This window comes from Dasypus novemcinctus, chromosome 2 (assembly GCF_030445035.2).
Source record: "Dasypus novemcinctus isolate mDasNov1 chromosome 2, mDasNov1.1.hap2, whole genome shotgun sequence".
In the NCBI taxonomy this organism is placed as follows: domain Eukaryota; kingdom Metazoa; phylum Chordata; class Mammalia; order Cingulata; family Dasypodidae; genus Dasypus; species Dasypus novemcinctus.
The window spans coordinates 85,824,656-85,841,221 of NC_080674.1; the positions used below are offsets into that span (position 1 = coordinate 85,824,656).

Consider the following 16,566-nt stretch of genomic DNA (forward strand, 5'->3'; position numbering starts at 1 on the left):
CTATCTCTGAAGGGTGACAGATCCCTTATAAAATGGTTGGATGTACAACTTATTGTACAAATGGGATAGAACAAAGAGAATATGAATTGTTTTGGTTGTTCTCAGTGCCACTCTGCATAATAATTTCTATGTCCATATTAATATAATTACTGTGCCTCTCCCATCTATTTCAGTATTCCCTATTCTCCTATCAGTCAAGAATTTACAGCTACCCTACAGTTTTTTTTTTGTTGTTGTTCAAGTCACTATAGGAATAGACGAGAAAGCAGGTGTTGTTCCTCCTCTCAAGTTGCTTATAGTCTAGGGCGAGAGAGAAAGGTAAATAGTGGTGATAAATGTATTTTAGCAGCTATGACTGAAATACATAGTGGGCAGGGATAGAAAGAAAGGATAGTCTAGTAAATTCAATCTTTGGAGATAAGAAGCAGGGCATCCAGGAACTGTTTATAGAGAAGGGAATAACAGAACCAAATCTAAAGAAGATTGACATATGAACAATAGGTGAACTAGGCAGTCCAAACAAGCACAGTGACAGGAAACAGCTTGATGCATTTGAGGAAAAGCAAGAAATACAGGTGTTGAAAGAGGGGGAGGAAGCAGTTTAGAGGCAAGAGGAGAGACTCCAGACACAGCTTCTTCTAAATTACAGAATGATTACTATAAGGCTAGCCATATATTCCTTAGCAACTAGAATTTGGAGTTACATTACAGAATACATGCTTTGACGGGAATAAGCAAGCAATATGTACTAGCATTAGTATAAATGTGGTGACCAAATAAGAGACCAAATAAACTATTTTTTAGTACAGAAGCCCCGATTCATTTTTACTTAGTATTAAGGGGCTTTTCTGTAAATTTAATAAAGAAGTAATATTTGTTTTAACACACTTCTAATAAACAACTTAAATGAAAATATTAATTATGCATTAGCGTTCACTGTTTAAAATAGAGATAATTAGAAGAAGCAATATGTTAATGTCCAGGTCTAATTAGCCTAGAGAAGAGTTTATTATGGATCAATGTGTATTGGGGAATATATTTTTTGTTGTTTCATTGTTTGTTTTTACAAAAAACAAAACAAAACAGGCTAAACCATTTTTTACTCGAATGAGGAAGAAGTAAAGATGGATTAGATTCTTTGTGATTCAGGGTCTGTAGTTAGAAAACAACTAGAAAAGGGGAAAACATCCACTTAAATTCTGGGCTTTAAAAAATTATTCTTGTATCAGAAGAAGCACTATGTTTCTGTTAGTACCAAAATAGTTTCCACACACAATTATATATACACTTCTGAAATAAAATACATGATTACTCTATTTTTTGTAGCATCTTCAGTTCCAATATTCACAAAGTGTTTTTTTAAGGTATGTATGGAATTTTTTCTTCAGAAATGTGAATTTGTAACATTATATGCTTTTACAGAATTCTCTTTTTGGCCCATGTATCCTACTCTATTATTTTGTTTATAAAAGCAAATGTCAGATTGTTTTGCTTTTAATATTTTCAATTTTGTAACAGAAAAGAATCTAAGAGCCATTTAGCAACATAAACTTTTGAAAATACTTAAATATTTCATGAATGATGAATAATGCTTATATATAAAGCACTGCTAAAGCTGGTTCTGCCTACTCCAGCTCAGAGACTTTCCCTGGGTCACCTATTTCCCACATCTTTCCTCAACTTCTTTACTGTTCCCTTCTTCCTCCACCCAATGGAGTCATCACTATCTGCAGTTCCAACAACCAAGTGCCCAGATCACCAAGTAAAACTGCTTTCTTTTCCTTTCTCTCACTCCCTGCCTTTCTTCCTTTCTTTGAAAATGTAACTCAGTACAAATCTAAGCGTTACAAGCCATTGAGACTGGTTCTTGCCGTGAGGGTCAAAGATGATCCATAGTAGATCTACAGGAAAATTTAGAAATTTTTAATTTTACTAAGTGGTCTAGGTGATTCCTGTGCACGTTAAAGTTGAGAAATAACTATCTCCTCCCTGCTCCCCTCACCAAACTCTGTGATATATATTCATTTTATAAAAGGGTAATTATTTAAAAGAGAAAGATCAAAGTGTGTTTTAGTCAGTGATAATAAAATACTAGTACTGAAACAACTCCTTGTAAATTAATTTTTAAAGGAAAATTATGACTTTGCTTTAGTATTATTCTGTATCATAAACATAAACAAAAACATTAAAATGAAAATGTCTTTCCATACAGCTATTAAAATATAAAAATACACAGGAATAGAAAATCCTTGAAAAGCAGTAAAAATGGTCATTCTGACTGACTTTGGTTAGTCAGTTAGCAAAGAACCCAGAATGCTTTCATAAGCCTTTATGTTTTTATATGTGGTAAACTAAGACGTATTTCCAGTGTGGAAAGTTGTTATTTCTAACACATCAGTCACAAAGAGTAACTAATATTCTAGCCTGCTATGAACTAGACAGTGTTTAACATGGTGGTTGTTTAATAGTTGGAAAAAAGTTTAGATGACAAAATAAAGGTCAGAAAAACTTGGAAAAAGGAAAAAAAAGGTCTTGTTTAACTGCATTTAACTTGCTACCCCTTTAAATCCAGAACCAATTATCAGCATCGTGGTGCTATTAATAATTGCATGCTGAGCATGTAAATTTAAAATGGCAATTTCAATTTTCATTTCATCAAGACAAGGAAGAAAATGAAATTGAATACTAATTGGTACATACGTGTCACACACCTGAAAGTTTAGGGGAATACTGTGTTCAACATAAGAGAGTTTAAGTAAGTACTCAAATGTTTCATTTGAAGAATTGAATATAAATAAAAGAATTAAGTGAAAATGGAAATTAATAATGAATGCTCAAATGCAGAAAGCTTGGGACATAATTATATTATCCAGAACCTCTTAGGAGTTATTTTCTTAAAGAAGTACAGATTTGCTCTTTAGAAAAATAAGTAGAAAATAAGAACACAATAATAAAACATATACCTTGTATACAATCACTAAGAAGTAGTTATTGAATTACAATACTGAGTTTTACTTTTTTCTTCCCATTATATGTGAGATTTCTTCCTTAATATAAACCTTTTTTAGTTGCTTTTACTGATTTTTTCTGAGAGTTCATTATAATCTTCAGATGAAAGCAAAATAATATCAATAATATCCCATTGTCCTTAAAAATAAATGCATTTAATTATTCTGCTTAAAATTATAAATAAAGTAATATTTAACTAAAAAAGGTTGTTTCTTAGAGTGATGCTGAAAATCCATGGAAATGATTGAAGTTTCTGAGTATAATTTGCCAAATAGAAACCCTGATGCAAACGTTTCTCAATTGTCCCATAATTTCTGCCATGAATTTTAATTTCTAAAATTTTGCATGACAGTAACTCAAAAATGCATTTAAGAAAAGTTGACTAGAGTGCATTAAAACTCTCTGAAATTATTTTTAGCAAGGAGAATATAAGCGTTTTTTTGTTTTTCTGCATTTATTTTAAACCTTAATTGGGTCTTCATTAGTATGTGATCAAAACTATAAATGTGCCATTTTCATTATCTAGGGTTTTCCTTGCACATATGCCTAAATTTGGACAACTCATGTGTAATCTTAAAAGAAATTTCTAAAATGCATGTAAACATAAAGTCATAAAACAAAATAAGAATATCTGGTAACTACATGGAGCTATATAGATTTTTAAAAAATGTATATATGATATATAAGAATTCATAAGAAACCTGAGAAGAGAAGAATCTGAAGGAGATTTTGGTTCTAGTTTCTAAAATGTGGAAGTCATGCTATTTTCAGTTTCCCTTCATATGAAATGTCTATGAAGCATCCTCTGTATTGTGGACCTAGTAATGTCAGGAAGAGGGCAGGAATTTCCATGTTAAAAATTACTCTGAGCTGACAGGCAGCTCAGCCACCTAAACTAAGAGTCTAATCCCTTCAAAATTCTGTAATAACTCTTCACTGGTATGGAATAAGGCCAAAGCCTTTCAGTATGAATCATACAGCTTGCTGTGAACTGGTCAATAAATCATACATTTTTTAATACATCCCTCCAGCACCCTATAGTCAAGTTGTGGTTTTCTCCACAATGTTCCACAGATTCATACCTAGCATCTTTGATTATGTCTGTCATTTCCTCAGCACCTATTCTTTATTAAAACTCATCTTCAAAGGCAATGCTCAAAACTATCTTTCCTGTAAGGCATCCTCATGATAATTAATTATCTTTTCCTCTAACCCCAGATGATACTGGATTTTTCTTCTCTTTACCACATGGTGTCAACTTTTTAGAAAGTAATTAATGTGCTGCTCCCCTGAACAGAAGTATAATTTTTTGCAGAAAACATAGTTTGATCATTTTTGTTCTGTCTTTTTAACATTTTGTCCAGTGTCGCAGCACAGCTAAGTGCTCAAAAAGTGTTTAAGTGGATAAAAAATAAGATGTTGGCATTACTATTCTCCACACCTTTTGTGAAATCACTTAATGTCTTGGTGTATCATTCTTTTTTCCTGTTTTTTTTTTTTGTTGTTGTTGTTGTTTGTTTTTTAATAGTTGGCTGATGAGAATAGACAAGAGTTTGGATTTAAAAATCCTCAGATCCTGAGAGAAGATGTGCTGAAGACATTTGAGGTATTGTTATAATAATGTATTATACATTTGGTATTTCTATATATGGAACCAATTCTTAATGATAGAAAAGGAATAGTTAAGCTTTTTGATTTCTTGAAGGGTCAAAAGTTACTGTTAAATATTAACACAATACAAATGAGCACATGACATATGTAAATACCTGCTTCTTTGATTATTTATATCCCAAGAATTTTTCATACTTTTACACCTTTAATACACTCTCCATTGGAATGTGCACCATTCTCACTGTTTCAGATTTTATAGCCAATTTAGACCCAACTGAATCATCCCTTCTTCTGAGGAAAAGTCAGACTCTGGGTTCTTGCTTGTGGCCTTCTTAAATGAGTATGACCATTCCTTGGCAATTCCCTTGCCCCATCCCCATCTGTTACCTGAATCCATGGCCATCTGTCATTTTCTGCAGCTGTCCAGGCATTTATAAGCCCCTTCTTATTAAGACGTGCATAGTAGGGATACCACTTTTGGAGTCCAAAAAGAGCTCGGTGGGTAGATGAAGCTGTGATTTGCTGATTCGATATGATTCCACCTTCAATTCCTAGTGGACCTGAGCATTCTGGGAACAAATCAGGAAAAACGTGAATGCATTAGGAATAATCCATATTTAAATTTTGGTTGTTAGATTCCATGGTAGACAATTTTTAATGATTTTAATGTGTACCACCATGCCATTTAGGCTCCACCTGTTTTATAGATCTGTCATTGATCATTCCACTAAGGTATATATCTCTTGCTCCTCATGATACTCCTTCATCCTTTGCTTTGAGTGTGCCACCTGATCAGACACTTCCCTTCTGCATTATGATTATGAATTATGTGCTGTTACATTTTGACCAACCAGAGTAAAATGCCCATAAAATGCCTATCTTATATTTTATATATTCCCAGAGATTAAGTTGGTGCCTCATAAATAGTAAGCCCTTATTAAGTATCTATTGATTCATTATTTCTTGAGTAGCATAATCTGATTTTTGTATAACATTTTTATACTAACTTAGCATTTCTTACTACAAAAACACTTTTTTAACTTAATTTTTTATAATCACTACCAGTGACACTTCCACAAATAGGGCAATGGGTAAATTTGTCAACATTTAAAAATATTATTATAATAATGGGATATTTTATAAATTATAGAAATATATAGATACATTATTTTTATAAAGACAGCAGATAGATTCTCTGACAACTTTATGCATAACAGTATATACACCACCAAGTAAACCAAGATAACAATATATTTAGCCTTCTAATATTTTAGTTAAAAATTTACAACTATACATATAAGGATTTTGCAATTACATTTTAACTTTCTTTTATTTTTTTAAATTTGTGACTTTGAAATAAGAAAAAATTCTAGCAAAAATTTAAAATCTAAGATTAAAGCATACCCTCCTCAAATAATAAGTTCTCAGGTACTAAATGGGTTCATATTTTAAATTAGTAATGGAGGTTGACTCACCTAAATTATATACATATATACAAATAATATATCACATATATAATCTATATAACATATATAAATTTCCTAATTATTTCATAAAATTTCACCAGAAATTATATTTTATTTTAAATTCATTTTTGAAAATTCTGAATAAATGAGATTCTGATACAATGAAAAGTATACCTGATTTTCTTAATACATTTCATATATCATATTCAACCTTTTTTTCCTATTTAGATTTATACAATGAATATTATCATAGGATCATTCTATTATAAAATATAATATAATAACTTATCGGAATTCCTATAAATATAAGAGTACACCACTTTTACTAAATGTCAATGTATACAAGTGAACTTGATCAGAAATTGCCATTAATCACATCTGAGATTTTAAGTCTTATTAAAATTCAACATTTATCAGTAATTAAATTTTTATGCTCAGATTTAACATGAAAGGAAGAATTCTACAGTTAGAATATAATATTTTTTAAAAGTTAGAAAGATGTTTTTCATTGGTAACCCTTTTTTTCCCCATTAGGACATAGACATGTTTCTTTTCCTAGTTTATACTCAGATAATAAATAGTCCTAAGGACATTACCAACATTTTTCTAATGGCTTTAAAGTCCTTAAAACCTTTATTTTTTAAAGGATGACAATATGTAGATAAGTAATCACCTTAATCAGACATATTAGTAAATATGACATTAATTCAGCAAATATTACACCTTTGAGATTGAAAAGTAATAAATCATGTGGTTGATAATTTAAATCTAGACAAGGAGAGCTCTTCTAAACATTTAATTAGAGCTGTTCAACACTTTATGAAGGTGTACTATATCACTTTGAAGTCACTGAATTAAGAAGACATTAATTTTTAGAATTGCAGTATTAGAAGCCACAGATAATACATCTAATTTTCACATCCACAAAATTTAACGGTTAAAATCTCTGATGTTGATTCTTTGGATTCATGTTTTGCTTTCCATTTTGAACTCTGAGTTCTTCACAGGCTTCATAAAAGTGCTAAGCAACTCTCATGATTACACTCTGTATGATTTTAAGCAACTGCTGAAGTCTTGAGAAGGATGTTGCCCTTAAAGTAGTTTCAAGGATCCTTGTTCTTGAGTTGTGCAACGTTTGGGTGGAAAAATGGAACTAGCAGGAGTAAGAAAGTAGACTGGCAAAACAGTGAGCCAGACTCGATTAATTAAACTGCATGACAGCCTTAGAAAGAAGTCTGCAATTTAGTTGTGTGTTTCTAAGACCTTTGTTGAATTGGAAATCTTCACAGAATTTCAAGGACTTAGATCTCAAACCACAGTATTCAGTAAGTCTACTTCATCAATACCTTTTACTTCGCATTCTCTCATTATTAGTTAACGTATCACCAAATGCATTGGCTGTGAACTGTTGCACACATTATAATATAAACACAAGACCAGTGAGTTGAATTTTAAAATGTATTTGCACAGTTAACTCTGCCAGGAGGCAAGTCATTGAGACTCCCAATCTTTATCATGCCCTCATTTGTCATGCACATTTATTCATTCAGGAAATACACCATAATTCAAAAAATATATATTAACATGCTATATTTATACAGAAATTCACAGCTTACAAAGTATTTTCACAAGAGCTATTGTGTTGCTGTGATGTCAGCTTCACAAGTATTTCCCAGCCCTCAACTATATATGCTTTATTTTTTTTCTTTATTAGAGAAGTTGTGGGTTTACAGAACAATCATGCATAAAATACAGGATTCCCATAAACCACCCCATTATTAACACATTGTCTTGGTGTGGAACATTTGTCACAATCAATGAAAGTGCAATTTTATAACTGGACTATTAACCATAGTCCATTGTTTAATTTAGGGTTCACTGCTTAGTGCACATACTTTTAAAAAATTGATATTTACAACATTCACTCACACACCATATGTGTCAATTGGAGAAGCTCACAGCTTATTTTCTTACTGGTTAGTGACCTATGATTTTCTTCATTTTGAAAACAGAGACTATGATGGTAAGTAATTCATCAGCTGTGAGAGTATAAAATGTAAAAAGTGTTTCACCTTTGTAAGTATGGAAAGTTTTAAAACTAATAAGCCTGGTTCTGTAAGGTCTTTCGACAGAACCCCAATTGAGGCAATCATCCTAGTCTTCTAGCTCCACAGGAGCAGGTCCTGGGTCTTTTTCACTGCAGCCCCAGATGCTCACAGGTGGCTTATACACAGGAAGAGCTCAGAAAATAGGTGCTGAGTGTTTTTCTTCCTAAACAGTTAACTAATACATGAATTCAAGGACTACCCTTTATTTCACACTAGAACATTGTCACAACAGGAGCTTTACTTCACTAATCATTTTAACCACAATCAAATGGATGTCATCATAACAAATGATTCAAAATCCAATTTCCTTTTGCCAGTGCTATCCACTTCCTCTATATCTTATTAAGTTCAACAGTTATAAAAACTAATGAAGGAGTTGCAATTCAGAATGCAAATGATTATATACCTAAGAATAAGTGACCTGAAGCAACTTACAATAAGATTTTTTTTAAAAAACCATAATATGGAGATATATACTGCTTTCACTATCAATAAATGATGATAGAGTTATGAAATAATAACTGATGAAATAACTTTTATTAGATGAGTACCCTGATGTTTGGAAAATGCATTCACATGTGTTTTCTCACATAATCTTCACTATAATACATCAAGGTAAAGAAGTTATCACACATATTTCTTAAGTGATAAAACCTGGGAGGAGGGCAGTTAATCCTCTAAAAGATGAGGATAGAATTTAAGCCAAATGTTCTGCTTCAAATTACAGAAAACAGTAACAACTGATAGAGTGAAGCATTCAGTGATACCTCAAAAGTTGATTCTGATCTTTTTCTCTTGCTGTTATTTTATTTGGGGATACTTATACATACTAGGAAAGAGGACAGAAGAATTAACAAGAAGAAATATGTTGAATATCATAAGCGGCAGTCAGGGTATGATGGAGCTGTCACAAACTATGGAACATTAAAACATTAGGTGATGGTTTGCGGTTGTGAATCACAGAAGTGAAGATTGAGGATATATGGCTGTCATTTCTCCTGAGACGTTAAAAAATTTGACACCCATACCATCATGGCCTATATGCTGCCTATCTGTTGTGGATAGGCTAATTCAGTCCCAACTAAAGTACTGACCTTCTACTATGTGCCCATCCATCCATCCATCCATCCATCCATTCTACATTCTTTTAACACACACTTAGTGAAGGCCTAGTATGCGTCACTTTTCTTGTCAGTGACATTACAGGGGTGAATAATGCAGAAAAGATCTCTGTCCCAAAGAGTTCATATTCTAGTATGGAGACAAATGATAAACAAATAAACAAAACAAACCATAAAATGGTATAAGTTATATTAAGATACAAAAGGGTGAGCCAAGTGAAGGTGTTTCAGATGATCAGAAAAGGCCTTTCTGAGAGATGACATTAAATTAACAGCTGAATGAGAAGCAGGGGTCAGCTACTATGTTAGGCAGCCACTGGTTTCCTCAAGGAGCTTTCATTCCAGTAGGGGAGATGCAGGCAGAAATACCAATGTTTAATATAATATAATATGGCAAATGCACAGGATTCAATGGGATAAGGGAATGGGGAATATTAACCCAGCCCGGGTTCAGGAAAGGATTTCTTAGAAAAGTATAGGTGCTAGCATAATAAAGAAGGGAGGAAGGGCATTCTGGCAGACACAGAAGCAGGAGACAGTGTGATTAAGGAAGCAGAGGCTGTTCAGTATTGCCAGAATGAGATAGGTTGATGGGGGATGGCCAAGAGATGGGTAGAGAGCTAGTGAGACCCTGGATTATTTTGCTGAAACGCTTGCTGCTAGGCCTTGACTCTATCAGTGACGGGGAGTTTTTGAAGGATTTTAACATGGCTGCATTTTCATTTCATATAGATCATTCCTGCTGTACCACGGAGGGTAGATTTAAGAGGAAATAAGACTATGGTCAAATCACAAGCTACAATTGTCTTAGTGAAAAATGATGCAGGTCTGAAGGAAGGAAGGAGAAGAGGAAGAGTTCCAAAAAGATTTAGGAGGTAAAATCAAGCAAAGCTAGTGCTGATCAGATGTTTCAAAGGTTACTGATGGCATAGATAGCCTTTAATTGGCCGATTTCTAATGATTAAAATAGACCGATAGGAAAGCAAGTTGCGTCTTGATCAACTAGTTGTCACGTCAGTATTTTAAAAAAAATGTCCATTGTTATTCCTACAGTGAGCATAGTGGCAGTTTGATTAGTGCTGAATATGGCAGTAGAATACTACAGCATGATATGGCTTTTTACATTTCCTGGCTGCTAGATCCGTGTTTATGCATCTTTGATATTGTGCTTGTGTCTGTCAGGTTTAACAATAATTCTAAAGTAATGTGTCCAATCAACAGGACTACCAGAGGCTTTTAGGCATCATTTACATAGCCAGTTAAAAGAAGTGCATTGTCTGAGTTGTCTGAATGGACTGGAAATGCCTTGTGACCTGAGGCCCTGCTGTTCCAGCTAGCACTGAGTAAGTGAACGATGTCACCTGGCAGGTAGAACAAGAGCAGCTGGGCCAGCTGAGGGAAGCCTCAAGTGCCCTCCACAGATGTGACTCTCTGCCTTTGCCAAGTCAAATGTGAGTAAGATAGCTTCCAAGTAAAATCCTTCTCACTCTGCAAACTCATTCTCTGGAGTGTGGCAAAGAATGGCGTCTGCATTTTATTGATCTGCAGCTGATAAGTAAGCAGTGCCTCAAGATGTCTCACATCTTGTTCCTAAGTGCGCTGATTAAGCCTTTCAAACAAGTGAGATGCACGGCTGAATCTGTAACAGGAACGTGCTGCTTTCAATTGCTCTATCTCAATATCCAGACATCTCCAGAATGAAAGGATTTCAAATTAAGGCCATGTAAGAAACAAATCTCCCTTAAACATCTTGAGTCCTCCCTTTTCCGAGCATCTCATCTTACAGCAGTGCGAGTCCTCTGCTGTGCTTGGCATAGCATGATAATTGTGCTGAACACAAGCACGGGTGAGTGCATTACTGATGACCTCCAAAACCACAGAAATTAATGCTGACTCAAGTATAAGCTTCCCTCTGTGCCATTTGGTCCACAGCCTTTCCTTTATTCCTAGTGTTAGTTTTAAGAGTTGTCTCAAGACCAGTCTCTAAATTGCTGAGGGAGAACCAAGGCCACTATTCCTCCCACTGTACCCTGGGGGTTTGAAGGAGCCCTGAAGATGTTTTGTTGGTGGCATCGCTTTGGCAGGAGGTTACAGGGGGTGATGGCAAGGAGCTCCCTGGACAGTGGGCAGGCATGTGATGCTACAGATGCATAATGCAGCTTTTCCTTCAGTGGCTCCCTCACAGATTCCCATGCAGCACCCTCTGGGTGTCAGCCTCTGGTCACAGCACTGGGAATAATCACCCTCAAATGGCTTAGCGTGAAAATCTTATTGGGTGATTTTTTTTTTTTTCTTTCTATACCTAGAAACCATTTCTTTGTTAATTTCTGTATGTGCAGAAATTGCATATACAGCTGTAGAAACTTTGTTAGGGAAACTGGTAGATGAAAAATTGTCAAAAGTTTTCAAAAATTAGTTAAAATTATTGGATTGCACATAAAATGCATGTGCATCTTAGAGTAAAGGCTATTTCTCTATATCAGGTGATGCTTAGCCTAGATAAATGCTAAGTCTCTTCATTATCCTGAAGACAGTGATTGTCTGATATGTGGCCTCTAAAGCATTTTCCTTATTTTATTAGGAACTATATTCTATCATTCTGTATTGGAAAGCTCACACGGGTGTCCAGCTTAAATAATGAAGAAGAAACTATTTCTGTATATTTTTTCTCTTAGCTAAAAAGTTTCCTTAGATAGAAACCATCCCTTTTGTATTGTTTAACTCCCCGAAACACTTAGCACAGTGCCTTTCAAACTGGCACATTCTCAATATTGTGAGTTGAAGTAATTAAAACAAATCATATCTTGTTTGAATTATTTCTCTTACTTTCTTGGAATTAAATTAAACTTCTGAATGTAGTTATGCTTACTCTAAGAGCTCAAAATATTTGGTAGGTACTAAAATCATAAATATTTTCTTAGTAAGCTAAAATGCTAAAAATTATGCAAGTATCAAATCTTGGGGATAGGGAGAATATCACGTTTCAAAAAACCATTCATATTCATAAAATTGCTAATTCAATTATCCACCATCTAACCATATTCTTATAAAATGTGAATTTGCTTTTCTTCATGTTGTATGTTATCTCAAGCCAATTATGATATATCATCACTTTAATTGTTTTGAGCAGAAAAAATTAAACACATGAATAAGCTAAATTATTATAGGAAATTGTCCATTAACATTTCCCAAAGCTGATTTGTGATGCAGAATGTTGTTTTTATTTAAATAGTAGGGCCTATATATTCTGTTATTCAAAGGTCAAGAGACATTGAAATGATTCACAAAAGTCAACAAAATCTAATAAGACTATCATCCTATCTCAGTAAACAGCTTTGCTGTAGGACAATAGAAAAGTGCATTTTAACTTGCTTAAGATGCATTCTCTCAAAGGAGAAGAACATACGTGTTTTTCAATTGCTGCATGTACTTTTGCAGTCCGGCAAGATTTCAGTAACTTGTACTCAGGTTTTCAGCTAAACTGTACAATTCATCTTCTACCAACTATGGAGACAATAACATGGTTTGACAGAACATTTGTCTGCATAACCAAAAGCCTGCAATTGAAAAATCTGCAGATGTATACCTATTCTTGCCTTCTGACAAAACCTAAACCTACACAGTAAAGAGCTAAAAAGGGGTATGATGCTAAGAGTGAGATTCAATTGCTTCAAGAAACATGTGTTGATTACCAAATGTAAATCTTCAAACTCTGCTATCCAGAAGGCACATTTCCATGTATTTAAGTTATTGATATCTTTTCAGAATTGTTGGCAAATGCATACCAAGATAAGTACCACAGGGCAATGCCTATAATGTCTTGCTACAAAACTTTTGGTATGTTAAATGCTGACAATTAACAGCTATCTAGTCTTTTTTTTTTTTTTTTTTTTTTTCTGTACAGTGTGGCTATACTTCTCTTCATACTCGATGTTATCTCAAGTCAAGTACCAAGTCTCAGGGTTCTGGAGGTCAAAGGAGATACAAGAGATAAAACAGGAAGCCAATGCAAAGTCATCTGGCATAATCAGCCCTCTCCAGCCATAAGCACATGCTGGGAAGTCAATGGAACAAAGGACAGAGAACAAAATGGAGCCCAGAATTGCACAATAGATGATTTGTTCATTTGAATTCTAAAGAAATGTACATTATGCATTCACTTTTAAAAATATTAGGAAATGTTTGTCACCTAGATGATTAACAAGTAAAACCCATATGTTCAGAGAGGTACTGGACTTAAGAAGGGAACTAAAAGTCCTTGCAAATAATTTTTAAGTCTGTGCTCTAAGTCACATCTCAGTGCTGTTGTTTTTCCTCTTCTGCTTTTATTTTACAACTTTTGCCAGCATTTCCAGTAAAGAGCTGAGACAAAAGCTGAATTCTTGATAACATGTATTTACTAATCAATCATTCCTACAGAAGAAAGTACTAAAAAGGTTTTGCATATTGTATTTCTAATGGATTTGGTAGCCCTGAAAAGGAAAATTCCCTGTAGAACTTTAAACATAACAAATGAAGAGCTACTAAAACAAAGAATGCTTTACTGATTTTATAGAAGGAACATTCTAGGATAATTTAATAGAGTAACAATTTTATTGCAAACCTGTAGAAGCTTAGCCAGCTTTCCATACATTCTCTCTCATTCAGTAGAGAGTCATACTAGTTCTGTTTTATATGATGAATATCATCAGCTTACTATAATAGGAAATTTGAATTTTGTTCTTTTTCAAATTTGTATATTTGTAATCATAAAGTAGGCCCCAGTATTATGTGGTAACCAGATTAAATATTTATTTTTGTGAGACAATATTCATAGACACAATATTCATAGACAAAGCAACCTGTAAAATTTGTGTCAGCGCTAGCCAATAACACACATACACATTTTACATGAGTAAAATATTTATAAAATTTAAATTGGAATTCAAATTTTCATCTGCTGAAATGAATATGGAATATCAGCTATGCTTAATAAAACATCCATAAATTGCTATTTTCTGAGATGTTTCAGCTTAGTGCATTGTTACTTGTACTGTGCTGAAACAGCATGCCATTAAACAGTCTTAATTCTTTTGTTGTATTAGTTGTATATGTTTCATACCACTGAGTATTATGTATGAATGTGAATCATATAAATAAATTTGAAGTGATGGCTCCTTTGATTTTGCTTCTACAAGTTGAGCCCTATGAAAATATTTGACTATGTTTAATATATTAAAGGACAATTTTATATAGTTCAGCCTAATGATTAATAACTAGCTATATTTTCTATAAACATTAAAAAATATGTGACATACATACAAAGTCTTAAACTATAAATAACACTATGCCTGCCTATTATGAAGTGGAAAATTAAAAGAAAAAAGAGGTCAAAACTAGAATTTCATGCTTTTCATTAAGCTCTTAATTAAAAGAGAACTTAATGTCCCCTTTTATTTTGGAATTATGGAAAAGACTAGGTTCTCCAGCACTTCTATCTTACCATTTTACTCATGTTGGATAGCTTACCACCCATTTACAGAGGTTTATAGGATTATCTGGGAATCAGATATGGACTATCAAATCACAAACAAAAACATAATGCCCCGTCATTGTCCCCAAATGGATAGGGGGTATTAATTTCATTTCTAAAAATCCCTGTATGAATTAGGGGAGAATAGTAACATGATTTTCTTATAAATCCTTGTCTCCAGCCAAATGCTTTGAAAATAGAAAAAGCAATTATTTTCTAATTCAATAGTAAGAAACAGCACTATTTTTCATATAGAGGAAATATAAATTTGTATAAAAATACATGGGAAAATACAATCAATTCCATTGATTATACACTTTGGATGGATTTATGCTTTATTAATAAGTATCAATAAAGGTGATATGTTAAAAAACACATGGAGAGAATATGGAATGTTACTTTTACTTTACATTAGCAAGAAAATATTTCATTAGCTGAATATTTTTGCTTCTATCAAATCCTAAAAAAAGGATTTTAAAAACATAAAAATGACTGCGTGAGCTATAAATTGTTTAGGCAGGGGATTATGATGATATATGCTTCGTGCTTAAATACTTTGAAAAGTTACATGCTCAAGTAAACCAAAACAACACAGATAAAAAGAAAACAGAATTACATGTTTTATAATAGGACTTAAAGTTGTAAGATTTTCACACGATCATATAATTTACAAATGCAAGGAATTTATTTGGGAGATAATTAAGGTAACAAGGAAGCATAATATATCGGTGATTTGTAATATGTGTAAAGCATCTTATTGAGTCTAGGAAAATATTCTGTTAAATCAGTTCATCAGAACAGCTCTTTACTGCAATTTTTGTTCAGGGCACAAAGGAAAATGAAGCTACAAAAATCTCTATTCTGGACAAAGCCCTGAACAAAGAGGTGTATCCTTCCCTGAAGATTCCATGTTATCAAGTTGGAGGGAGTTGGATTTAAATTCTGACACCACCCTGACCAGGAAAGTGATCTTAGGCACTTCATTTCATGTTTCTGAGGCTCTAAATTAATCCGGCAGTTTCGAAATGTTACTGCATATTCGGATCACAAGGAAAACTTTTAAAAGCCCTAATGTCATGTCACATGTCATACCAATTGAATCAGAATGCCATGGGATGGGAGCCAGGCATCTGTAGATTTTAAAGGTCCTGGGTGATACTAATGTATAGCAAAGCATGGTAAACTTGGAGTTAATCATCATCTGTATTATAGGGAGATTAACTGACCTTACAGATTTTGTAACACAGGTTAGTAACAATACATGGTAAGTATATAGTAAACTCTATGGCACCTGATCTGCCTTCAATGAGTGATAGCTCTTATGTTGTTCTATTATTACAAAAATTCATGGATGGGGGAGTCTGAATTCTGTTATGATGACCTAAGGACTCATGGTTTAAATATAAGGTACAGAGTAAGCTAGGTTTTACATGCATTTGCTTCTTATCAAAGACATAAAAAAGGAGTAGAATTTCTACTCTCATTTGCCATGTAAAATGTTTTTAAATAAAAATTATAACTGTACGCATAAACACAATTGTTCATCATGAGCAGTTACTGAAAATGACTCAAAGTGTTATGTCGTTTGGTATCTACTTGATATCTTTATTCATCATCAGCTATTTCTGTCATCAGAGCATTCAAATTGTCAGATAAAACTCTCTGCCTGAGGGAAATATAAACTGCAGCTTTTTGTAATGAATGAAACTAAATGATTCTCCAAAGTGTATTGCCAGATT

General features: G+C 33.4%; 1 protein-coding gene across 2 annotated transcripts in view; it reads right to left on the reverse strand.

Moving 5' to 3' along the window:
• EDIL3 (EGF like repeats and discoidin domains 3) overlaps nucleotides 1–16,566 on the reverse strand; it is a 472,512-nt gene that overhangs the window by 154,732 nt on the left and 301,214 nt on the right. For both annotated transcript variants that reach the window (XM_004477129.4, XM_023584262.2), the window contains one exon: nucleotides 5,008–5,189. In XM_004477129.4, coding sequence (XP_004477186.2) covers nucleotides 5,008–5,189 — 182 coding nt within the window. The remainder of the gene's footprint in view (nucleotides 1–5,007; nucleotides 5,190–16,566) is intronic.